Here is a 25,816-nt window from a genome sequence, read left to right as displayed (position 1 = left end):
TTAGACAAGCAGAGACTGGGTAAGGGAGTTAGAAAGGGCACGACAAACATTTCTGGTGGCAGTGACAGGATAAATACACGAGAAGTAGATTTATGGGGAGTCCACTGGGGTTTTCAATATGGGTTGTGGCTGCTATTTTTCACCTTATGATGTACTAATAAAACCAGGCATGTGTCTTATTGCAAGATAAATGGGGTTTTACTAGACTTGGCATTCACTCTTAAGAGGCAGCCACTGTGTAAACATCTTACAAAATCAATTCGTAAAGAAGCCCACAAGGAACATTAAGAAGCTTACTTGCTGCAGTTCTGCAAGTTGCTTTTAAGGATGTCATAGTCAGTATTGAACAGAGGCCCACTGTCCTTTAGCATGGCTTTCTGGATGCTGTACACATGGATGCTGGCAGTCACAGCTAGCTTGGACTTCACTGCTACAAGTCAACAGGAAAAGCAGTCTGTTAATACACAAACTTCATAGCATAGAGGACTTTAACAAGAAACCCTTCTGCATTAAAGCATTTGTAATCTGCGGTGGTCCAAAAAACTCTAAAAGGCCACATAGCCACATATACAGTAAAACATCAACCCTTCTGTCTGCAATGGGGACATTATGACAAGTTGGTGGTGGTGAGTCATTTCTAAGTACAGCACCTGTGAGGGTATCAGTCATGCAGTGGACACTCAGTAAATATTAATGATTGATGATGACTACGATGATCTTTTTCTTTCGGTCAGAAAAGAGCCTTACACTATAGCATATAATTAAAGAGGACTGGCCGGGCGCGGTGGCTCAAGCCTGTAATCCCAGCACTTTGGGAGGCCGAGACGGGCGGATCACGAGGTCAGGAGATCGAGACCATCCTGGTTAACACGGTGAAACCCCGTCTCTACTAAAAAAAAATACAAAAAACTAGCCGGGCGAGGTGGCGAGCGCCTGTAGTCCCAGCTACTCAGGAGGCTGAGCCAGGAGAATGGCGTAAACCCAGGAGGCGGAGCTTGCAGTGAGCTGAGATCTGGCCACTGCAGTCCAGCCTGGGCGACAGAGCTAGACTCCATCTCAAAAAAAAAAAAAAAAAAAAAAAAAAAAAAAAAATTAAAGAGGACTAAGTAATTTATATCTGAGAATATCATTTATATATTTCAATTTTAGTTTAGAGAAAGCAACTCTATAATAAAAACAATGCAAACTAGATAAGCCTACTGAGGAGAAACACAAAAGAACACCACAAGAACAAATGTTAGGTTCTGTGAAGGAAAGGATTGCAGCTAACTTGTTCCATGTCCCCAGTTCCTAGTATAGAGCTTGGCACATAGTAGATAATCATTACCTATCTATACAATAAAGAAATTTTGCTTTGCTTAACACTGTGGGAATTCAGAAAATAAAAAGTAGACAAACCCACCACTCTGAATACTTTAGAGTTAAATTTGGTAAAATACCCCCATCCTACCCTCACAGGCAGGAGCTCTTTCTTTTTAAAATACACATATTTTTTGTGTCCCTGACATGGCTGCCCTCCACCCTCCTCAGTCCCAATCTGTGAAATGGTGCCTGCAGGCCAAGGAGCCTTTATATACAAAGTACAACAGTACAGATTTTGTCTTGAGATATAGGTCCAAGATCAGGAGAACCCTGTTATTAAATTCCTTTGAATTGGGTTTTTAAACAATCGAATGGTAGCACTAATAGTCTTGAAAGAGTGAGACAAATTTAATTTAGAAGTCTTTCTGACTTCCAGAAAAGCATTCTTTAACTTGCTTCCTTAAAAAACTGCCACTGTCTTTTTACAGTTGATGAGGTAGCTCATATGGTATTCATAACAGTTTCTGCATGTGTCACGAGTTTTGAAATTCTATGATAAAAGTGCTTTATAAATGTCAGCAGCTATTGGCCCTAAAAATGGGAAGTTAGGCAGATGTAGTATCATATTTTAACATGCTTCAAAAACTACTAATAAAATGACTATTGGGCTATTCAGTTAAATAGCTAAATATATGCAGATGTTAGAGGCAGATTTTTTATTGCACCTACATTGATGCCATAAGAGGAAAACTTGCTAAGTCACTAAAACACTTACCTTCCAATTTATCTTCTCTCACTACTGCAACCTTGTGGCACTGTAAGAAAACAACACTTGATTAGTGCTTAATGTAAGAATCTGCAATTTTAATTTCCTTGCCCCAATAATTCAATTGTGCTTGGATGTGAATTAGGAAAACACCAGGCACTCCTTAAAATATATGTTATAATTTAATAAAGTCAGACTCACTTTTAATTTGCTTACTTTCAGGAAAAAAATAATTTGCTTATCTTAAAACTTCTCAATAAGGTTAAGAAAAGTGATCTAGTACAGATTTCAGTACTACAATTTAAAAAATAAAGCATCTCAAATCAGTGTGAGCAAAGGCTTTTTAGTGAGTGATTTAATAAGAATTACTGTATAATCACATGGAGCCACATAAAAATTGGATCTGTTCCTCATACCATATACCAAAATAAATTCTAAATGGATCAGAGATTTAAATGTAAAAAATGAGGCTGAGTGCGGTGGCTCATGCCTGTAATCCCAGCACTTTGGGAGGCTGAAGTGGGTGGATCACCTGAGGTCAGGAGTTTGAGACCACCTTGGCCAACATGGTGAGGCCCTGTCTCTACTAAAAATACAAAAATTAGCTGGGTGTGGTGGCAGGCGCCTGTAATCCCAGCTACTCAGGAGGGTGAGGCAGGAGAATCACTTGAACCTGGGAGGCGGAGGTTGCAGTGAGCTAAGATTGTGCCACTGCACTCCAGCCTAGGCGACAAGAGTGACACTTGGTCTCAAAAAAAAAGAAAAGAACACATACATGCACATGAAAACATGTGTGAATTCTATAACCGGCTATAACCTAAGAAAGAGGGAACATTTCCTAAGTATAATTTGAAATCCAGAAATAACTGAAATAATCTATTAAAAAAAAATTTAAATGAAAAAAAAAATTCAGTACAAAAACAAACAATAAAGTGGAAAAAAAAATCTGCAACTTACATCACAAAGGGTTAATATGCAACTTCTAAAAATAAAGAAAACAAAGACTAACAACCCTTTAGAAAATGGGCAAGAGAGGCCAGATGCAGTGGCTCATGCCTGTAATCCCAGTACTTTGGGAGGCTGAGGCAGGCAGATCATGAGGTCAAGAGATGGAGATCTTCCTGGCCAACATGGTGAAACCCCGTTTCTACTAAAAATACAAAAATTAGCTAGGCGTGGTGGTGCGTGCCTGTAGTCCCAGCTACTCGGGAGGCTGAGGCAGGAAAGTCGCTTAATTCCGGGAGGTGGAGGTTTCAGTGAGCTGAGATTGTGCCACTGCACTCCAGCCTGGTGACAGAGTAAGACTCCATCTCAAAAAAGGAAAAAAAAAAAAAAAAAAGGGCAAGTGGTAGGAACAGATAGTTCACAGAAAAAGAAATATAAATATCCCTAAAACATATGATAACATATGCTGTACGGAAACAGGCACTTTCATACATTGTTGGTGGGAACAAGAAACAGAGTGATATTTGGCAATATCCAACAAAAGTACACATGCACTCACCCTTTGACCAAGCAATTCTACTCTAGGAATGTAACCCTAAAACACACTAGCAAAAATATACAAAACACATAGACACTAAGCTATTCACTACAGCACTATTAATATCTGTAATAGCCAAAGATCGTAAATAACAACTACCAATAAAGGATTGCTGAATGAGCTAAGGTATATCTATCAATGTGGCACTATGTGGCTATAATAATGAGGAATATTTCTATAACTGCTGTGGAGTGATGCTCTGAATCTACTGTTATGTAAAAAAAAACCAGAGTGCAAAATAGGTTGCACGTATGAAAACATTTATCTAAGAAAGAGAGGCAAAATTAATATATATTTTCTTATATTAAAAATATATACAACAGGCCAGGCGCAATGGCTCACGCCTGTAATCCCAGCACTTTGGGAGTTTGAGGTGGGTGGATCATGAGGTCAGGAGTTCAAGATCAGCCTGGCCAAGATGGCGAAGCCCCGTCTTTACTAAAATACAAAAAAATATTAGCCGAGCATGGTGGTGGGTGCCTGTAATCCCAGCTACTTGGAAGACTGAGGAGGAGAATTGCTTAAACCCGGGAGGCAGAGGGTGCAGTGAGCCGAGATCGCACCACTGCACTCCAACGCCTGGGCGACAGAGCGAAATTCCATCTGAAAAAAAAAAAAAGGAAGGAGAAGGCAAACCCAACGTAATAGTTACCTGTAAGGGAAAGGAGGGAACCTATGAATTGAAAGCAAAATGGAAAAAAAAAAATTGAATTTAACTAGATATTGAATTGGTGGCTTCAGTAGAGTGAGGAATTATTTCAAGTGATTCTAAAATACAGGATGACTGTGCATCCTTAGCAAGATATATCCTACAGACAAAGAACTGCAAAGAAATCTTATTTTCAGTAATCAAATTGTTGGTAATAATACTGGTTTTGCTTTTCGAAACCTTGTATATTTGTGTAAAGCAAATAGATATTTTTGTTAATGTTCGGAATCACCAAAATTCACAACATAAGAAAAAGAGCAATCTAAACATCAAATAAGTATTTTAAAAAGTGTAACCATAAGTTTGAGCTGGGATTATTAATGTTCTCATAATGTGTTTTCTCTTAAAACAGGCAGTCCTAAAAATGTCATTTTTACTGGTTTATTTAAGGGAAGAAAAAAGTCAGGTTCTGTAAAACTGCACACTAAAAATTACAGAGATTATAAAAAGTACAGACCATTAGGAATGAATCACTCAAAACCTATGCAGCTTTGCAGTAAAGAGCCCTAAAAACAGTAATTCGCACCTCATGAGAAGATCTGAATAGACCAGACAGGTCAGAGTGGCTATATACTGCCTCGGGGGATACTGAAAGTATGTAAAAAACAACAGAATGGAAATGCCAGCTGGTGCTAAAACAATGCAGACCAGAGTAGAGCTCTGATTCAATGGGTTCCTATTAAAGTGGACATGGGAGTTAGGGAGCATCCACAAACCCAGAGCCTAGGACGGGGTAAGCCCCCTGTTCTTAGCAGAACAGGGAAAACATGGCTAGCTGATGAGAGAAAATTCTTCATAGAAAAATTACGGCTAAAAAAAACAGAAAGGCCAGGTGTCGTGGTTCACGGCTGTAATCCCAGCACTTAGGGAGGCAGAAGCATGAGGATCATTTGAGCCCAGAAGTTTAAGACCAGTCGGCCAGGTGCGGTGGCTCACACCTGTAATCCCAACACTTTGGGAGGCTGAGGCGGGTGGATCATGAGGTCAGGAGATCGAGACCATCCTGGCTAACACAGTGAAACCCCATTTCTATTAAAATACAAAAAATTAGCTGGGCGTGGTGGCGGGCACCTGTAGTCCCAGCTACTCAGGAGGCTGAGGCAGGAGAATGGCGTGAACCCAGGAGGCAGAGCTTGCAGTGAGCCGAGATCGCGCCACTGCACTCCACCCTGGGCAACAGAGCAAGACTCCGTCTCAAAAACAACAACAAAAAAACCCAGCCTGGGCAACATAGTGAGACCTCGTCTCTAACAAAAATAAAAGTAAAACATTAGCCAGGCATGGTGGTGCATGTCTGCAGCCCTAGCTACTCAGGAGGCTGAGGCAAGGGGATCACTTGGGCCCAGGAGTTCAAGGCAAAACATCACCATTTTGTAACCTTTAGTGAATTAATGATTTAGGCAATGATTAAAACTAATCTCAGCTAAAATCATTAGATGAAAAGCTAATAGGGAACCCATAAAGCATAGATCAGGTTGACAGTTCTTCACATTACAAAAAGAACCAGCCAAACATTTCCTTGAAAATTTCAAATAATCCTCTGGAAGAATCTCTGGAATGAGATTTGAAGGAAGCTTTCACATTCTATATATTTTTAAACATTTTTTATAATAATCATTGGAAAAATAAAAATTATTTACATTTAAAAAAATCCAGGTCAGGCACAGTGGCTCACTTCTGTAATCCTAGCACTTTGAAAGGCCGAGAAGGGCAGATCACTTGAGCTTAGAAGTTCGAGACCAGCCTGGGCAACGTGACAAAACCCTACCCCTACAAAAAATACAAAAATTAGCTGGGCATGGTGGCGAGCACCTGTAATCCCAGCTACTTGCGGGGTTGAGGCAGGAGGATGGCTTAAACCCAGGAGGTTGAGGCTACAGTGAACCGAGATTCTGCCACTGCACTATAGCCTGGGTGACAAAGTGAGACCCTGTCTCAAAAAATAAATAAAAATAAAAATGATTAAAAATTCCATACAAAGCTGTGTAATGTCTTTTTTCTTTCTAGAAGCACTAAAAACTTGAAAAGGAAATTATCAATACAAGAATTAAAAGAACAAAACCTGACATAATGCTTAAGAATTTGCCTTTCCTTAGGATTCCCTTTAAGGGAAAAAAAGCATAGGTAAGCATCCACATTTGGTCAGTTAATTCCACAGGGCTCCACAGAGCTTCCCAGTGAGGCTATTGGGAGGGCAAGTCCAGGGCTCCAAAATCCTCACAACCACTTCAACCACAGCAACCACGCTCTTAATAAATTTTACATATAGAACTCTGATTAAGATTTTGTTTGAAAAAGCATTCTCCTGCTAAAAAAAGATAGGCAGAATTTAAATGCCATCTTATACTTAGAAACAGAAAACCTTTTTATAAGCAAGCCATGGCTTAGAAGTTTTTAACTGATTATAGGTTATACATCATTTTGAAAAATGGTCTCAGAAATATGCACTGAGGAACAATTTGAACACTTTCAGTGTCATCCAAGAAAACTCCGGACTCTGAAGACCAACCATGAAGACTGTCCAAGAATCCTAAATTAAGAGCCCCTGTTATAATGGGTCAGTTTGAGTAAAAATCTATATTATCTTAAAACACAAATTATTAACTTGGGATCCTATTGCAGAAGATCCATGAACTCAAAATTTTATGAATGTCAACATATGCATTTTTCTTTCAGATTCTCAGTGACCAAAAAAAGAAAAAAAATTACTGCTTTAAAGAAATATAAAGATTCCCAAGTAAAGGCTTAAATATGACTAGATTGAGGGTACTGACATAACTAAAGAAAGAGACAGAAGGTTAGTTGACCCTGTAAACAGAAGAAAATATGACAATCAGCTATAATCTTTGACAATAACCATTCAAGAGCTCTAGAGTGGCAGAACTCTGGAGGCAGGTTTATCTCTGAAAGTAAATGAGTCACATCTGTTTAACTTTGCTTCAGAGATGTAAATGACATCTTATTTTACACTTGCAAATATCTTGGTTATCATTTGGCTTGCCAAATAGCTTGCAAACAAGAAAAGAATATGTTGGCTAGAGAGTATTAAGTATCTGATCCTTCTAGCAGTTTTGTTGCTCCTTGTAAATTACTAAACTGACATTCCAGTTTTATTTTATATCACCCAAGCTGGAGTACAGTGGTGCAATCACAGCTCACTGCAGCCTTGACCTTATGGGCTCAAGTGATCCTTCCCACTTCAGCCTCCTGAGCAGGCGGGACTACAGGCGCATGCCACCATGCCCGGCTAGTTTTTGTATTTTTTGTAGAGATGGGGTTTCGCTAGGTTGCCCAGGCTGGTCTCGAACTCCTGGGCTCAAGTGATTCTCCCAACCCAGCTTCCCAAAGGGCTGAGATTACAGGAGCGAGGCACTGTACCCAGCCTGACATTTCAGTTTTAAATCTCACATGCTTGAGACTCAATTGCTAAAAAACAAATCCAGTCAATATTTTGACAAATCAGGGCTCTGAACTTATGATTCTGAGGGAAAATCAAAGGAAAGAGGAAAATGTAGTAGATCTTTGAGAAGGGGCCACCTGACCTTTGGGCAAAGTCCCACGGGGCTTTTTATGCTCAAAAGAATCTTCAGACAGGAAGTCTGAGGAAGTGAGAACAGAGGAGGTATGCCTTACTTTTGGGAGGACGCCAGAGAGGGGAATTATTAAAGTTCCCAAGGCCCAGTGTGGTGCAGGAGAGGGAACAAGACATCTTAGCAGAGCTTCTGGTACCCACCAAGGCATGGGAGTAACAGAATGATCCCTGTGCCCCTGAGAGGGACATGAAAATAGCTAAGAAAAAAATCAAGCAGACCTGAGAAAGCTTTACAGTCAGGATGATGAAATCCAGCAGTCACCTGCGGTGCCAGATGACCAGATACCAGGTGGGACTACAAAAAGAAGAGGAAGGAGAATAAAATGTTCCCACCCTATGCACTGCATTAGCCATGCTCCTGCCAAAAACCCTTACCCTTTAGGCACTTAGACGTAAGCCTACCCAAATGAATGTTCAAAATTAAAATGAAGTTCAGTTAAAGAAATTATAATTTTTGAACACTTGTATTCGTGATTCGAAATTTGAACAGGTGTAAAATTAAGCACCATTGTTCCCCATATACCTTCAAGAGGGAAAAAGAGATACAGGGAATAACAGAAGCAGTCTCCTAACATCTTATTGCATAATAATGATACAGTCTCTGCATCACAGCCAAGATATTACCCAAACTTCTCAGTTTTAGATTTAGTCTAAACACCCAAAATAATCATCATCATCAAACAGCTCTTTAAAACTACTATAACACAGAATCTTGGTTTTTTTCTCTCCCCTAAACTATGTTATAACACTCTTCATAACACAAACACATTTAAGCTCATTACAAGGCTCTGAAAACTTACGGAATGTCCATTCTGAATGAGACTGCCAGACACCAAATAGGTAACATGCAGTTGGGCTCCTGAATTTTCTTTTCGTTTCCTTTCAACATAATCATACAGCATCCTGTTCCAAAGAAAACAAGCCACAAGTAAGTCATCAGTAAGAGTTCTTACATGATCAACTCTTAATTAACGACTTAAAAGATATATGAAATCTGGTAGTCCATCAAATTTTCTGAACAGTAGCATTTTTGCTTGGCTTATGGTCAGTTAAAAAAAGGATGGACTATAGACAGGACATGGTGAGTAGAGTCCACTTGTATGGAGCTGGCACAGTGATCAGTATATTAACTGAAATAAGATTAATAATAGACCAAGAGGGACTGAACCTGCATTAAAACAGTGGCAATGATACATAATAAATAGAACACTGAATCAAGAAGTAGTTTGGTAACTGTCTAAGCTCTGGATAAGATAATTAATGTGTCTAGGCCTCTTAATATCCCAAGGTGTGAACAGGAGGGTTATATTAGATTAGTGATTCTTTTAACCTGGGATTCAGGTGGCCATCTATAACCCTCCAACCCTAAAGTTTCAGCAAATGTTTATGTGCTTTTTTGGGAGGAGATGTGTGAGAGTTTTCGATGGATTCTGAAGAGTGAATTACTCCAAAACATTAAGAACTACTAAGTATATGATCACAAATGTCCAGCTCTGAAATTCCAATTTTAAGATTACTCAGATTTAATGCCGATTCAGAATTGCAGAATGTAACAGCTTACTCACATCACCCAGTATTCAGAATAATTCATTAACCTGAGATAGCCAAATACTAAATGCAGAAATAATGCTGCTTTTAGTAAAATCTCTAAATTCATTTTTACCCTATGATCCAGCAAGTATAAGAAGTTGGCTCCCTTCAACAATCCAGTTTAAAAACAACAAAAAGAGACATAACATGTCTTTTATTTCAAGAAACATTTACAGTCTCTCTATAATATACTTCTGCCAAGCACAGCTAGAAATTTAAAAATCCCCAGAGAAACTCAACCTACATTGCTGTTCACTCTCTTCTTGAAGAGCCTGCTCTCTCAGCTTCCATAAAACCATGACCCACTGAGTCTCCTGCTACCCCTCTCACTACTTCTGCTTCACTTTCTGAAGAGACTTCTCTACCTCCTCCCTTTCCTTAACTGTTGGTGTTCTGCCTTCAGCTATCTTTTCACTCTATGTATTAGAGTGACTGACCATTCCTGTCTGCCTGCGTCTGAGGGGTTTCTTGGGATGTGGAACTTGCAGTGACAAAATCGACCATCCTGGGCAAACCCAGGGTGGCTGGTCACCCTACTACATATTTTCCTCGGTTTATTTCATCCATCCCTGACTATAACATCATCTGCTCAAACCACCCAAGCCAGAAATCTGGGAGTCATTATCCTTCACTTCTTCCTATCCAGTGAGTTGCCAAGTCTCATCAGCTCTCCTTCCCAAGTAATTCTTGACTCCATGCCCTCCAAATGTCTTGACTAGACTATTTCAATTCCAAGTATCAATTCCTCTTCTCCTCCCCACTTCACCTTCATTATCCATGATGCTGCCAAAGTGAAGTTTAAAAAATGCAAATCAAGTCATTCAGTCAACAAAACTTTACCGAGTGATTACTTTATGTTCTATGCCTTAGTGACAGAATAGTGAATAAAGCAAGTCTGCTCTTAGAGCTTACATTCTAGAAATGAGACACACAATAAATATATATAATCTCAGATGACAGTAAGTTTATGGAAACAAAATTAAGTAAGGTAAGGAGGACAGAGGGTGCCTGAGAAGTTTTGCTATTTTATATAAGGTGATTAGGAAGGCCTCATTAGCAGAGCCCTGCACAGAGGGAGGGAGCCAGCAAGGTGGATATCTTGGGAAACAATGTTCTAGGCAGACAGTCCAACAAATGCCAAGGTTCTGACGCAGGACGGTCAGCAAGATCCAAGGAAAAGAAAGGAGGCCAGTGTGCTGCAGTGAAATAAGGACAGTAGTAGGCGAGAGAGGGCAGAGTGCCAGGCACATAGGGCTTTGTGGCTACCATAGGACTTTAAGAAGCCATTAGAAACTTGAGAGCAGAGGTAACATGATCTCACCTTTTGGAAGGATCTGAGGTTATGTGGACGATATACTGTAGGGGAGCAAGAGAGGAAGCAAGGAGACCAGTTAGGAGGCTATTGCAATAACCTAGCCTAGAGATGATTGGTGGCTCAGTTTGGGGCGGTAGCAGTGCAGGTAGTAATTAGTGGATGAATTCTGGGTATATTTTAAAGTGAGAAACAAGAAGATTTGCTGATATACTGTGGTGAGGTGTAAGAGAAAGAAGAGTCAAAAATGACTGCACTAGGCAACCCAAAGAAGCAAGCTGCAATTCACCGAGATAGGGGAAAAGCAGGAATAGCAGGTGTTGAGGGGAGAAGTCAGGAGTTAGGTTTTGGGGCATATTAAATTTGCAATGCCTATTAGTCACTGTTGATGTTGAAAAAGTTGCTAGAGAGTCTTGCCTGAAATATAATTCCTTGTTATAAATCTTTCAGTAGCGCCAGACACGGTGGCTCACGGTTGTAATCCCAGCTCTCAGGGAGGCAGAGGCGGGAGGATAGCTTGAGTCCAGGAGTTTGAGACCTGCCTGGGCAATATAGTGAGATCCCGTTCTCCACAAAAAGCGGGGGTAAAAAAAGACAAAATAATAATAACAATAAGTGTAACAAAGCTTTCAGTAGCTTCTCATCCCCTAAGGATCAACTTCAAATCTCTAGGTATGACAGGTAAAACCCTTCTTGTTCTGGGCCCGGTATCTCTGACCATTCCCCATCATACCTACACTATCTTCATCCTTATGAAACATTATACAGTTCCCTTTATTCCTTTGTATATGCCCCTCCTTCTGCCAGCCTGGCCTCGAACCCCTGGGCTCAAGCGATCCTCCTGCCTTGGCCTCCCAAAATGCTGGGATTACAGGAGTGAGCCATCATGCCTAGACAATGAGCCTCTGCCTTCTAAGCTCTAACAAATCTTATCTCATATCCATTATTACAGCATGTATCACCCTGCATTCTAACTACTTATTTTACATATGAGGCATCCGCTCTGGACTGTTAACTCCTTGAGTACAAAAAGGTGCCCTAGTCAGGATTTTTGCTGATTGCTCCTCTTTACCCTTTGATGTTTCTTTCCATTACAACAATTGTGTTAGAAGAATAAATGAGCTAACAGATCCACGAACATTTTGGTTTGTTGATGGTAGTTTGGACCATGCTAAGGGAAGACGTGATAGGCAGGTACCATGCCCAAGATGCTCTCAAGCTTGCTGGCCAAATGCAGTATTTTTTATCCACAATAGTCCTGCCCATATCATCAGTCATTGTCCTCTACGTACCTGTCTCCCCAAATTGACCCCAGTTCTTCTCTCTTATATTATTAACAGAAAATTCAAAGCAAACTCTTATTTTAAAAAAGAATTCCTGCGGCCGGACACGGTGACTCACATCTGTAATCCCAGCACTTTGGGAGGCCAAGGCAGGCGGATCACCTGAGGTCGAGAGTTCGAGACCAGCCTAACCAACATAGAGAAACCTCATCTCTATTAAAAATACAAAATTAGCCGGGCGTGGTGGTGCATGCCTGTAATCGCAGCTACTCAGGAGGCTGAAGCAGGAGAATTGCTTGAACCTGGGAGGCAGAGGTTGCAGTGAGCCAGGCTTGTGCCATTGCACTCCAGCCTGGGCAACAAGAGCAAAACTCTATCTCAAAAAAAAAAAAGGAAAGAATTCCTGCCTATTTTTTTGAGTCTAAAACATGTTTTATCTAATCTAAGCCAAACTTTTTTTTTTTTTTTTTTTTTTTTTGGGAGATAAGAGTCTCGCTCTGTCGCCAGGCTGGAGTGCAGTGGTGCGATCTCAGCTCACTGCAATCTCTGCCTCCAGGTTGAAGCAATTTTCCTGCCTCAGCCTCCCAAGTAGCTGGGACTACAGGCACACGCTGGCTACTTTTTCGTATTTTAGTAGAGACGGGGTTTCATCATGTTGCCCGGGCTGGTCTCAAACTCCTGAGCTCAGGCAATCCGCCCGCCTCGGCCTCCCAAAGTGCTAGGATTACAGGCATTAGCCACCGCGCCCAGCCTAAGCCAAACATTTTTTAATAAACAAAATGTAAAATATTCTTAAATAAGAATGACAACAGGCTGGGCACAGTGGCTCATGCCTGTAATCCCAAAATGTTAGGAGGCCGAGGCAGGCAGATCACAAGGTCAGGAGTTCGAGACCAGCCTGGCCAGCAAGGTGAAACCCCATCTCTACTAAAAATACAAAAAGTTAGCCAGGCATGGTGGCACGTGCCTGTAGCCCCAGCTACTTGGGAGGCTGAGGCAGGAGAATTGCTTGAATCCGGCAGGCGGAGGTTGCAGTGAGTCGAGATTGTGTCATTGCACTCCAGCCTGGGCAATAGAGCAAGACTCCATCTCAGAAAAAAAAAAAAAAGAATAACAACATATATGACTTCTTACAAGATACACTTCCTACACGTATGATTAATTATAGCTTCCCATTTTAATTCATTAATCTTCCCTCCTGATCAGTTCCACCCATAATGTTCCCCAGGATGAGTACAATGTATTGCCCATACTGCTTTCTCTAACCTAACTTAATTCTTTCACAGCATTTTCACAATCTGAAATTATCTTGTTTAAATCAATTGGTGGGGGGATGGGGGGTGGGCTTGTCTGTCAGGTTTACTATTGTATGACATAGCCCGAAATAATGCTAAAGAAAACAGTATGAGGCCAGGCACACTGGCTCAAGCCTGTAATCTCAGCACTTTGGGAGGCCGAGGCGGGCGGATCACCAGGTCAGGAGTTCAAGACCAGCCTGGCCAAGATTGTGAAACCCTGTCTCTACTAAAAATACAAAAATTAGCCGGGCATGGTGGCGGGTGCCTGTAATCCCCACTATCTGGGAGGCTGAAGCAGGAGAATCGCTTGAACCTGGAAGGCAGAGGTTGCAGTGGGCCAAGTTCCACCACTGCACTCTGGCCTGGGTGACGGAGCAAGACTCCATCCAAAAAAAAAAAAAAAATTATGTGAGAGAAATGTTTGTGAAAATAGTGAGGCCGAGCTTGGTGGCTCATGCCTATAATTCCAGTACTTTGGAAGGCTGAGGCAGGAGGACTGCTTGAGTCCAGACATTCAAGACCAGCCTGGTCAACATGGCAAGATCCCATCTCTCCAAAATGAAAAAATCAGCTAGCATGGTGGCATGTACCTGTGGTCCCAGCTACTCACAAGGCTGAGGTGGGAGGATCCCTTGAGCCCAGGAGGTCAAGGCTACAGGAAGCCATGTTTGAACCACTGCACTCCAGCCTGGGTCATAAGAGTGAGACTCTATTTCAAAACAAACAAACATAAACCATAGTGCTTGGTATTCATTCAATAAATATGTATTGGCATTCATTGTGTGCCTGACACTGAAGAGAGAATAATTGTGGCATATTATATTTTCCAAAGATGGCTGAGACAGCATCTCCCATTCCATATGCTCTTCTACATTCTCTCATTGAGAAGTAGAGTCCACCCCTTGAATCTGGTATGGCCAGTGATTCACTGCTTGACTTCTGAGGCTAGTCAGAAAAGGCAACTGGCTCTACACTGTGCTGGAACACAAGTTTTTGGAGCCTTGAGCTGCTATGTAAGAAGTCCGACTACCTGGAGACACCAGGCTGTGAGGAAGCCCAGGCCATATACATAGACCACATGCAAGCACTCTAGTCCACTGCCCCTGCGAAAGTCCCAACAGATGGCCAGAAGCAACAGCCAGACATGTGCTTAAAGATGCCTAGAGATGACCAGGTTCCAGTTATTGAGACTTTCCAGTGGGGATGCCAGACATCACGGAACAGACATAAGCCATTCCCACTGTGCCCTATCCAAATTCCAAAGCAAAAGATTCTATGAGCATAATAAAATGATGTTTCCAGGCACTACATTTTGGGGTGATTTCTGATACAGCAATAGTAATCAGAACAGCAATGAACCTGACAAGTTTCCTGCCTTCATCGAGTTTATATTCTAGTGGCAAAAGACATACAATAAGCAAAAAATGCCAAGACAATAATATGAATTATAAAATGCTGGGATAACCATATACCCATGTGCAAAAAAATGATGCTGGACCCTTTCCTTACACCATACACAAAAAATTAACTCCAAGTGATTCCTAGAAGATATAGTCAATATTTATACATTTCAGTGATTCATTTAAAAATTAGCTTGAACTAACACCTAATCTGAAAGCTTTAGTATAGTCTTACTATAACGACTAAAGCATTTCTCCTTCCTTCCTTTCCTCCCTCCCTCCCTTCCTTCCTTTTTTCTCTCCCCCTTTCTGTTTTAGAGACAGGGTCTTGCTCTGTCACCCAGATGGGATCATAGCTCACTGCAGCCTTGAACTCCTGGGCTCAGACAATTCTCCTGCCTCAGCCTTCCGAGTAGCTAAGACTACAGGTGCATGCCACCACACCCAACTTCTGTTTTAAAAAACCTTTTTATAAAGATGGGGGTCTCACTATGTTGCCCAGGCTCGCCTTGAACTCCTGGGCTCAAGCAATTCTCCCACCTCAGCCTCCTCAAGTGTTGGGACTAATACAACTGAGCCACCACACCCACCTGACTGAAGCATTTCTAATGTTAACAAGTACATGGCCAGGTGCAGTGGCTCATATCTGCAATCCCAGCACTTTGGAGGACAAGGCAGGAGGATGGCTTCAGCCCGGGAGTTCAAGACCAGCCTGTGCAACACAGTGAAACCCCATCTCTACAAAAAATACAAAAAGTAGCCAGGTGTGGTGGCGTGCACCTGTAGGTCCAGCTAGTCGGGAGGCTGAGGAGGGAGAATCACTTGAGCCTGGGAGGCCAAAGTTGCAGTGAGCCAAAATTGCGCCACTGCATTTCCACCTGGGCAACAGAGTGAAACGCTGTCTCAAAACAATAATAATAATGATGTTGACAAGCACATGATCTGTAGAAAACTTAAATATAGTGATAAAAATGATTTTTTTAAACTCTAAGTGGATTACAGAATTAAATGTAAGTGCAAAAACTAAGAAATCTTAGAAAAAAAGCACAGGAGTAAATCTTCACAACCCTGGGTTAGGCAAAGCCTTCTTAGATACTATGTCAGAAGCATATGCAACACATCAGAAAGAAAACACAGCAAGGGTATGGAGAAAAGAGAATGCTTATACACTGTTGGTGGGAATGTAAATTAATACAGCCATTGTGTAAAACGGTATGGAGGTTCCTCAAAATATCAAAAATAGAGCTACTGTATGATCCAGCAGTCCCACTATGGATATACATCCAAAGGAAATGAAATCAGTATGTCAGAGATATTTGCACTCACATGCTTATTGCAGCACTATTTACAATAGCCAAGATATGGAATCAACCTATGTCCATTAACGGATAAATGCATAAAGGAAATAGAGTGTATATACACAATGGAATACTATTCAGCCATAAAAATGAATAAAATCCTATCATTTGCAACAAAATGGATGAACCTGGAAGAGACTATGTTAACTGAAATAAGCCAGACACAGACAAATACCACATGATCTCACTCATTTGTGGAATCTGTAAAAGTTGATCTCAGAAGTAGAAAGCAGAATTTTCTTTCCATAGGCTGAGGTGGTTAGCGGAGGGGGAATGGGGAGATGTCGTTCAAAGGATACATAATTACCATTAGACAGGAATAAGTTCAAGAGCTCTACTGTATAGCATGGTGACTACAGTTAACGATGATATATTATATTCTTGAAAAATGCAAAGATGGTAGACATTAAATGTTTTTACCACCAAAATAACTGTGTGATGTAATACATTTATTAGCTAGATTTAACTATTCCACAACGTACATATACTTCAAAATATAATGTTGTACACAATAAATACATACAACTTAACTTGTCAATTTAAAAAATCTTGGCTGGGCACGATGGCTCACATCTGTAATCCCAGCACTTTAGGAGGCCAAGGCAAGCAGATCACTTGAGGTCAGGAGTTCGAGACCAGCCTGGCCAGCATGGTGAAACCCCATTTCTACTAAAAATACAATAAAATTGGCCGGGCGTAGTGGCACATGCCTGTAGTCCCAGCTACCTGGGAGGCTGAGGCAGGAGAATGGCTTGAACCAGAGAGGCAGAGGTTGCAGTGAGCCAAGATCACGCCATTGGACTCCAGCCTAGGCGACAGAGCAAGGCTTCTGTCTTAAAAAAAAAAAAAAAAAAAAAAAAAAAATCTTCTTAGGCCAGGCACAGTGGCTCGTATCTGTAATTCCAGCATTTTGGGAGGCCAAGGTGGGAGGATCACTTGAGATCAGGAGTTTGCGACCAGCCTGGGCAACATAGCGAGATCTCGTTTCTACTAAAAAAAAAATAATAAGATAAAAAAAAATTAATCCTTTTAAAATTTAAACTTAAAAAAGCATAAGCAACAAAAGGAAAAATAAATAAATTGGACTTCATCAGCAATAAAAACTTCCATTGGCCAGGCATGTGGCTCATGTCTGTAATCCTAGCACTTTGGGAGGCCAAGGCAGGGGCTTGAGCCTAGGAGTTCAAGACCAGCCTGGGACCAGCCTGTGAAACATGGCGAGACTCCATCTCTACAAAAAATAAAAAAATTAGCTGAGTGTGGTGACATGCACCTGTAGTCCTGGCTACTTGGGAGGCTGAGGTGGGAAAATCACCTGAGCCCAGGGAAGTCAAGGCAGAAGTGGGCTGAGATCACACCACTGCACTCCAGCTTGGGCAATAGAGTGACATTCTGTCTCAAACAACAACAACAAATGTCTGCACTTCAAAGCACACCATCAAGAAAGTACAAAGACAATCCACAGAATGGTAGAAAATTTTTGCAAATCATTTTTCAATCGGGGTCTTATATTCAGAACCTATAAAGAACTCTTAAAACTCAAAAACAACCAAAAACACCCAATGACAGAAATGGGCAAAATTTTGAGTATCATTTCTCCAAAGATATACAAATGGCCAAGACGTGTATGAAAAGATATTCAGCATCATTAGTCATTAGGAAAATGCAAATCAACATCATTTATGAGATACCACTTCACATCTGCTAGGATGGTTAAAATAAGACATAACAAAAAGTTTTAGCCAGGTGTGGTGATGTACACCCGTAGAGCTACTTGGGAGGCTGAGGCGGGAGGATCCTTGAGTTCAAATCCAGCCTGGGCAACATAGTGAAACCCCATCTCAAAAAAAAAAAGAGAATTCATCCACGAGAAGTCTAAGGGAAAAAAAAAGTGTCAGTGTTGACCAGAATGTGGAGAAACTGAAATACTCATATACTGTTAGGACGGTAAGACGGTGTAGCCATTTTGAAAAATAGTTTGTCAGTTCCTCCAAATGTTAAATACAGAATTATAACCCAGCAATTCCAATCCTAGGTACAGATACTGATATGGTTTGGCTGTGTCCCCACCCAAATCTCAACTTCAATTGTAATAATCCCCACGTATCAAAGACAGGACCAGGTGGAGATAACTGAATTATGGGGGCAGTTCCCCCAAGCTCTTCTCATGATAGTGAGTTCTCACGAGATCTGATGGTTTTACAAGGGGCTTCCCACTTCGCTCGACACTCATTCTCTCTCCTGCCAACCTGTGAAGAGATGCCTTCCGCCAAGTCTCCTGAGGCCTCCCCAGCCATGCGGAACTGTGAGTCAATTAAACCTCGTCTTTATAAATTCAATCTCAGGTATGTCTTCATAGCAGCATGAGAAGGGACTAATACATATACTCAAGATAACTGAAAATATATGTTCATATAAACACTTATACATGAATGTTCATAACAGCATCATTCATAGCAGTCAAAATATGGAAATAACCCAAATGTCTATTAATGATGAATAAACAAAATTTGTTGTATCCATATATATTTGGAGACTGAATCATGTCTCCAAAAAGATATGGTGAAGCCCTAACCCCCAATACCTTAAAATGTGACCTTATTTAGAAATAGAGTTATTGCACATGTAATTAGTTAAGACGAGGTCATATTGGAGTAGGGTGGATTCGTAATTCAATATGACTGGTGTTCATATAAGATACACATGCAAAGATACAGATACACAGGGAGAATGCCATGACAATGAAGGCAGAGATTGGAATTACGCAGCTACAAGCCAATGCAAATGATTGCCAGCAAACCATCAAAGGTGGGAAAAAGTAAAGAATAAGATTCTTTCCTATAGATTTCAGAGACAGCACACAGCCCCGCCAACACCTTGATTTTTACTTCTAGCCTTCAGTACTATAAGATATTAAATATCTGTTGTCTTAAGCCACCCAATTTGTAGTATATTGTTACGGCAGCCCTTGGAAACTAATAAATTATATAATGGAATATTATTTAGCCATAAGAACAAATTAAGTAGTGATGCATGCTAAGCGAAAAAAAAACAGACATTATAAGACTATATATGATTCCATTTATACAACATATTCAGAACAGGCAAATCTATAGGCAGAAAGATTAGTGGTTGTCTAGGGCTGAGGGCATAGAGGTAAGGGAGAAATGGTAAGTGAGTGATAGTGGGTAGTTTCTTTTTAGAGTGATGAATATGTTATAAAACTGTGGTGATGGTTACACAACTCTGTGAATATACTAAAAACTACTGAATTATACACCTTAAATTGGTGAATTATATCTCAATAAACTTTTTAAAGGGAGAATTACTAAAGAAATTAACAGAATGATATGACAGAATTGGGGAGGGGTGGGGATACTTGAAATAGAGGATTAGTAAGATTCCTTACAAGTGGTAACATGTAAAATCTGAGCTGAAATCTGAAGGACGAGGACAGCTGAAAGAGCATTCCAGACAGAGGGATCCTAAAGTGAGAATAAGCTTGCATATTTGAAGAACAGAAAGGCAAATATGGCTAGACTATAGTAAGTGAGGTAGAAAGCGGTATGAGATGAAGTTGGGTAGATAGGCAGGAGCTAGACAGTGCATTAATGCTACAAAAATTAGAGGTAATCAGGTAGCTACAGTAAAATTGCAGGCATCTTCATTTCACCTTTGGGGAACTCTAGTTCACAGTATACACCTTTGTATCCCAATAGGCTTAGTAATAGTTGCCTAATTTCACTTTAAACATCCATAACCACAATGAACAATAACCCATAGGTATCCATTCCCAAAGTTAACTGAACCTCTTGGGTTTGGGCCAGCTGCTCTTGTGCAATCTCAGTCAAAACTAGTCCCAATCTATCCCTAGGCTAAGACTTTCAGGTTTGAAAGCCTAACCATCACCGCCAAAATCAGACTCCTAAACCTGTCTAACACTAACCCAGATAGAGTCAAAGCAACCCATTCTAGAGACTAGGAACTTTCTAAGACTTGTGGAATGTTCTTAAGGCTCAAAGATTCCTATGGCTCCTTCAGGCATGGTGGCTCACACCTGTAATCCCAGCAATTTGGGAGGCTTTGGCAGGCGCATCATTTGAAGTTAGTAGTTTGAGATCAGCCTGGCCAACATAGTGAAATCCCATTTCTACTAAAAATATAAAAATTATCTGGGTGTGGTGGTGGGCGCCTGTAATCCCAGCTACTTGGGAGACCGAGGCAGGAGAATTGCTTGAACCTGGGAGGCGGAGGTTACAGTGAGCTGAGAGCACGCCTCTGCACTCCAGCCTGGGTGACAGAGCAAGGCTCTCTCTCAAAAAAAAGAAAAAGAAAAAAAAAAGTTTGTACGACTCAAAGAATAGAGAAAACTCAGACCATCCTTAGGAATAAAACAAACTAAATGAGCAATTAACCCAATATTTGTGTCCTCAACCTGTTTACTAATTCCCCCTTTTGGGACATAGATGATACTGGCACCTATGCAGGTCAAAACATTCTAAAGTTATTTCAAAAGCTTGCCTTTTCCCCTCTGGTTTCAAACTGGATCACAGTTTTCAGTAAGAAAAGGTGATATGGCAAAATTCAAGAAGAATAATGTTCTGCACCAGCCTAAACATATTCTTTTCAGTTTCACTTAAATAGTTCTCCCATCTCTTATACTGTCATACAGCTTGTGTCAAACACCTGTTGACCTCATTATGGAAGCATTTCAATAACATCCAGAAATGGGCCTAAGAAAAACATGTGAAAACATAGTAAAGATGTAAGAAACAAACATACAAATCCGAGATGTAAACAGAACTGGGCAGGCCATTTAATAAATTTGAATTAACAAAGTGATGTTAACCAGAGCCCAAGGCTGCAAATAAATCCAATAAATTTACCATCATACCTTTATATATTTAGGTTGCTGCAAAAGTAATGGCAAAAACCACGATTATTTTTGCACCAACCTAATACAAGTCCACCAATATTTTAAACAAGACAAAAGGTAGTAAAAAGAGTATTATTTTCATTTACCCAGAAAATTAGCTCTAATCTATAGGCTATCTGTAGAGTTAAAAGCAAAGCACAACAAAAAACAAAACAAAAAACTCCAATGTGATTAAAATTGGTAGTAACTTGGACTTACTGTTTGGCCTGGTTAACATGAACCCCTAGTGTATAGCTCAGCCATTTGTATGTCACCTGTAAGAAGAAAAACATTTTCAAATGTTTTATTAGATGACTCCAGAGTGCAGATCAGTCCCGAGTGTCTGTTCCTAAAGATTCCTATTCTTAGATGGTTATGCCTTATAAATTACAACAAATGCCACTGCGGCTTTGCCAAGAACTATCTATCTGGGTAGGCAGGACCAAGTTACTTATCTTAAAAATGCTAGTAAGTTTGTTTCATGAAGTAATGAAAAATAATCTAACAAGACAGGTTGAACATACCTAGCAGAAAAAGCTCTCATTTTCCTCACATTCCTTGTTTTACTTAGGCCCTTTCCTCATGATGTCTTTTTTTTGGGACCACCAGCCAAAGCCATCCTAAAACTCACGCAGAAGATAGATGACTTTGAAATGTTATGTCTCAGAAACTTCTAAAGAAAGTTGCACCCATGCAAACATTAAAGGGCGCAGGTGGTGCAGGGGTCAGGAAATGAACAAAGAGGGTAAATATTTTTATAAGAGATCAGATTGGGAACTACCAGCATCAAGCCTTCATCCCTCCTAGACCCAGGATGCCTGCACTCTCTTCTCTCAAAGTCTCTCCAATTCCAAATGTCAAGCTTCCAATAGTTAGAAGACTTGCACAGGTTAGGCAAAGGTAGTGTGATGTAGAAGAAAGTATTAGTAAGAGGACAGACGTAGGTTGAAAAATTGCCTATCCCTTACCAACCGGAAATAAACAAGTTATTTGGCCCCTCAGATTCAATTTCCTCATCTAAGGATACCACCACCGACCTGGGGTAGGGTGCGGGGAGGTCACTGTAAAGATTAAAGTGCCTTGGCACACAGCATGCACTCGATCATCAAGGTTTGAAAAGTGCACTCACATCCATCATCTCGCTTGATCTTTACCGCACCCCTGTGAGGCGGGTCAAACCTCTATCAATGCTTAAATTTCCAGGAAGAGGAAACAGTATCTGGAGGTTACACAACTTGTAACTTAACACAGTTAAGACACGATTTCCTCAACTATAAACGTAAAACTTTAAACGCCAACCACCTTAAAAGATAGGTGTAGGGACGCCTTAGAAATACTCAGCCAACGGCCCTCCCTCCGCGCCCGGTCTCCGCGGCTCCAGTCCCAGGCTCTGTTCAGAGCACGCCCACCCAAGGGACACGGACTTCCGTGTGTGCCGGAGGACCTTCCCGACGAGTCCTCGCTCGCCCTGGGGCACAGAGCTCACCCAGGTCCCCTCGTAGGGACCTGTCTCCTCCTGCTCCCCACGAAGCCACCTCAGAGAGAGTCAAGGCTCCCGCCACCCCAGCCGGGCCCAGGACCCCGGTCGCACGCCCGCGTTCCCCAGTAGTAGCTGCTCACGATCTTGTTTTGGTCCGTGACGAACTCGTCTATATTTTCCAGATAAAGCTGGTCCGCCATGGTGCGGCAGCGCTGGGACCCGCCTCTAGCCCCTCTCTCAACCACAGACACAGCTCCCGCCGGCGGGAAACGTCTTTGCTCCCTCCCAGTTCCCGGGTCGTTTCCCCGGCAACGGAAGCGACGCACTACGGCGGCCCTCAGCGAGTCAAACTAGTTATGGAGACGGCGCAGACTGAAGTAGGCAGAGCTAGTGGGAAACAGCGAAGTACGGGGCCTCCTGGCTAGTTTTTTCCTATACCTACGTGCTTATGTTAAAGTTTAATTTATAAATTAGGCACAGTAAGAGATTAACAAAAATAACTAACGATAAAATAGAACAATTGTTATTATTATACTGTAATAAACATTAGTGAATATGGTCTCTTAACAGATGTCGTTGGATATAATATTTCCCTACCGAGATTGGCTGCGGGTGATGAAACCCGGGAAAGCCCGGATAAAAGGGAGACTATTGAAAACAAGTAATTTTAGTAGTGCTGCCAACTGGGGAAAAGTACTGCCTGTTATAATCCCTCAGAGTTGAGAAATTAGGGAAGGTTTTTCCAGAGGGGATGAGGAGAGGCTGAGTGTTTCGGATAGAGGCAGGAGAATTTGCTGGAAAAGAGTTCATTATCTCTGGATTATTAGAAGAAGAGGCGGGTGAGAGATACTTGGGAGAAACCAAATAGTTGTGCCTAGGAGAATGTGAAGAGGTGCATGAGCTGTGTTCTCAGGAAAACTTGGAGAAAAGTTATCAGGTTGGGGAATTTCAACTCAAATTTCTCCTAATATCACCCCCCAAAAATCTTTAATAATTGACTTCAGCATAAGCTGGTGCAGTTCAGTACCGCAGCTGTAGTGCATAAGTAAATCAGACTTACTGGGTTTGAATCCTCGTTTTGCAGTTCATTGTGTAAAGTTAGGTAATTCTTTAGCCACTAGGAGCCTATTTCCTTATCTATAAAATGGGAATAATAATAGTACCTACTTCAAAGGCTTATTGCAACATGCATTCATTCAAAGCACAGCAAAATCCTGAGAAAGGCCAGATACTGTTCTGAGTGCTGAGGTGCTGGGGCTGCAGCTGTGAACAATAATAAACCCAGCCTGTTCACATGTAGCTTACATTCTGAGATATTTAAGTGAAGGATAGTGGTGGTTTAAAATAGGGCAGCAGACTGGGCGCGGTGACTAACGCCTGTAATCCCAGCACTTTGGGAGGCCGAGGGGAATGAATCACCTGAAGTCAGGAGTTCGAGACCTGCCTGGCCAACATAGTGAACTCCTGTCTCTACTAAAAATATAAAAATTATCTGGGCATGGTGGCACGTGCCTATATTCCCAGCTACTCGCGGGGCTGAGGCAGGAGAATGTCTTGAATCCAGGAGGTGGAGGCTGCAGTGAGCCAAGATCATGCCACTGCACTTCAGCTTGGGAAACAGAGGAAGACTCAGTCTAAAAGTAAAATAAAATGGCTTGGCGCAGTGGCTCACACCTGTAATCCCAGCACTTTGGGAGGCCGAGGCAGGCAGATCACCTGAGGTCAGGACTTTGAGACCAGCCTGGCCAACATGGCAAAACCCTGTCTCTACTAAAAATACAAAAATTAGCCAGGTGTGGTGGCACATGCCTATAATCCCAGCTACTTGGGAGGCTGAGGCAGGAGAATCACTTGAACCTGGGAGACAGAGGTTGTGGTGAGCTGAGATCGTGCCACTGCACTCCAGCCTGGGAAATAGAGTGAGACCCCCTCTCAAAATAAATAAATAAAATAAAGTAGGGTAGCAGTGCCAGACACAGTAGGTCACACCTACAATCCCAGCGCTTTGGGAGGCCAAGGCAAGGGGATCACTTGAGCTCCAGGATTTCAAGACCAGCCTCAGCAACATAGTGAAACTCCATCTCTACTAAAAAAAAAAAAAAAAAAAAGCCATGGTGGTGGCGCAAGCCTGTGGTCTGTGGTCCCAGCTCTGAAGTGGGAGGATGGATTGAGCCCAGGAGGTACAGGCTGCAGTGAGCGCTTGATAACGCCACTGCATACAGCCTGGGTGACAGGGTGAGACCCTGTCTCAAAAAATAGTAATTTTTTTTTTTTTTTTTGAGATAGAGTTTTGCTCCTGTTCCCCAGGTTGGAGTGCAATGGCGCAATCTCAGCTCACTGCAACCTCTGCCTCCCGGGTTCAAGTGATTCTCCTGCCTCTGCCTCCCAAGTTGCTGGGATTACTGGCGCCCACCACCAGGCCCAGCTAATTTTTTGGATTTTTAGTAGAGACAGGGTTTCGCCATGTTGGCCAGGCTGGTATTGAACTCCTAACCTCAGGTGATCCACCCGCGTCGGCCTCCCAAAGTGCTGGGATTACAGGCATAAGCCACTGTGCCCAGCCAATACATTTTTTAAAATAGAGTAGTGGTAGTGGAAATTGAGAGAACTGAGTGACTTGAGTTTTCTGTTAGTTGGCAAAACCTGCTGAGGAATTAGATGAGTGAAGTGTGGAAAAAACAGGAATCAAGGAAAATACCTAGATATAGAACATAAATCTTTAGGTAAATGGTGATGCCCTTGACTGAGACATGAAAAACTGGAAGCAGATGAGAAAATCAAATAATTCTATTTGGCCAGTTATAAATGAGGTAATATACGTAAAACCCTCATGCAGTAGCTGCACACAATAAAATCTATAATCATTGACTATTACATTATTATATACCAGACACACTGTACCAGGTACTTGGAGAGCAATATTTCATTTAGTCCTCATAGCAATGCTGCAAATGCATTATATTGCTCCTGTTGCCCAGGCTGGAGTGCAATGGCGCAATCTCAGCTCACCGCAACCTCCGCCTCCCGGGTTCAAGCGATTCTTCTGCCTCAGCTTCCCGAGTAGCTGGGATTACAGGCCTGCACCACCATGCCTAGCTAATTTTGTATTTTTATTTTTATTTTATTTTATTTTGTGTATGTTTCAACATCTAAAATACAAATATTTTTGTACCTAAAAATTGTAACTTTTTTTTTATACTTTAAGTTCTAGGGTACGTGTGCACAACCTGCAGGTTTGTTACGTATGTATACATGTGCCTCATTTTGT

The 25,816-nt window shown here is 41.5% G+C and overlaps 1 protein-coding gene across 2 annotated transcripts in view; it reads right to left on the bottom strand.

Moving 5' to 3' along the window:
* POLD3 (DNA polymerase delta 3, accessory subunit) overlaps nucleotides 1-22,872 on the bottom strand; it is a 52,148-nt gene extending 29,276 nt beyond the window's left edge. Inside the window, exons 1-5 of one of the 2 annotated variants that reach the window (XM_003910411.4) lie at nucleotides 22,689-22,872; nucleotides 21,288-21,343; nucleotides 8,713-8,815; nucleotides 2,078-2,117; nucleotides 298-430 (exon numbers count right to left, since the gene is read on the bottom strand). In XM_003910411.4, coding sequence (XP_003910460.1) covers nucleotides 298-430; nucleotides 2,078-2,117; nucleotides 8,713-8,815; nucleotides 21,288-21,343; nucleotides 22,689-22,748 — 392 coding nt within the window. In that variant the 5' untranslated portion in view covers nucleotides 22,749-22,872. The remainder of the gene's footprint in view (nucleotides 1-297; nucleotides 431-2,077; nucleotides 2,118-8,712; nucleotides 8,816-21,287; nucleotides 21,344-22,688) is intronic. The other variant, XM_021926315.2, reaches the window with a different exon arrangement.
* Between the last annotated feature and the right edge of the window lie 2,944 nt (nucleotides 22,873-25,816).

The sequence above is a fragment of the Papio anubis genome, chromosome 12 (assembly GCF_008728515.1).
Source record: "Papio anubis isolate 15944 chromosome 12, Panubis1.0, whole genome shotgun sequence".
Classification (NCBI taxonomy): Eukaryota; Metazoa; Chordata; class Mammalia; order Primates; family Cercopithecidae; genus Papio; species Papio anubis.
The sequence above is the reverse complement of the archived record's forward strand: the minus strand, read 5'-3'. Positions and strand labels throughout refer to the sequence as shown.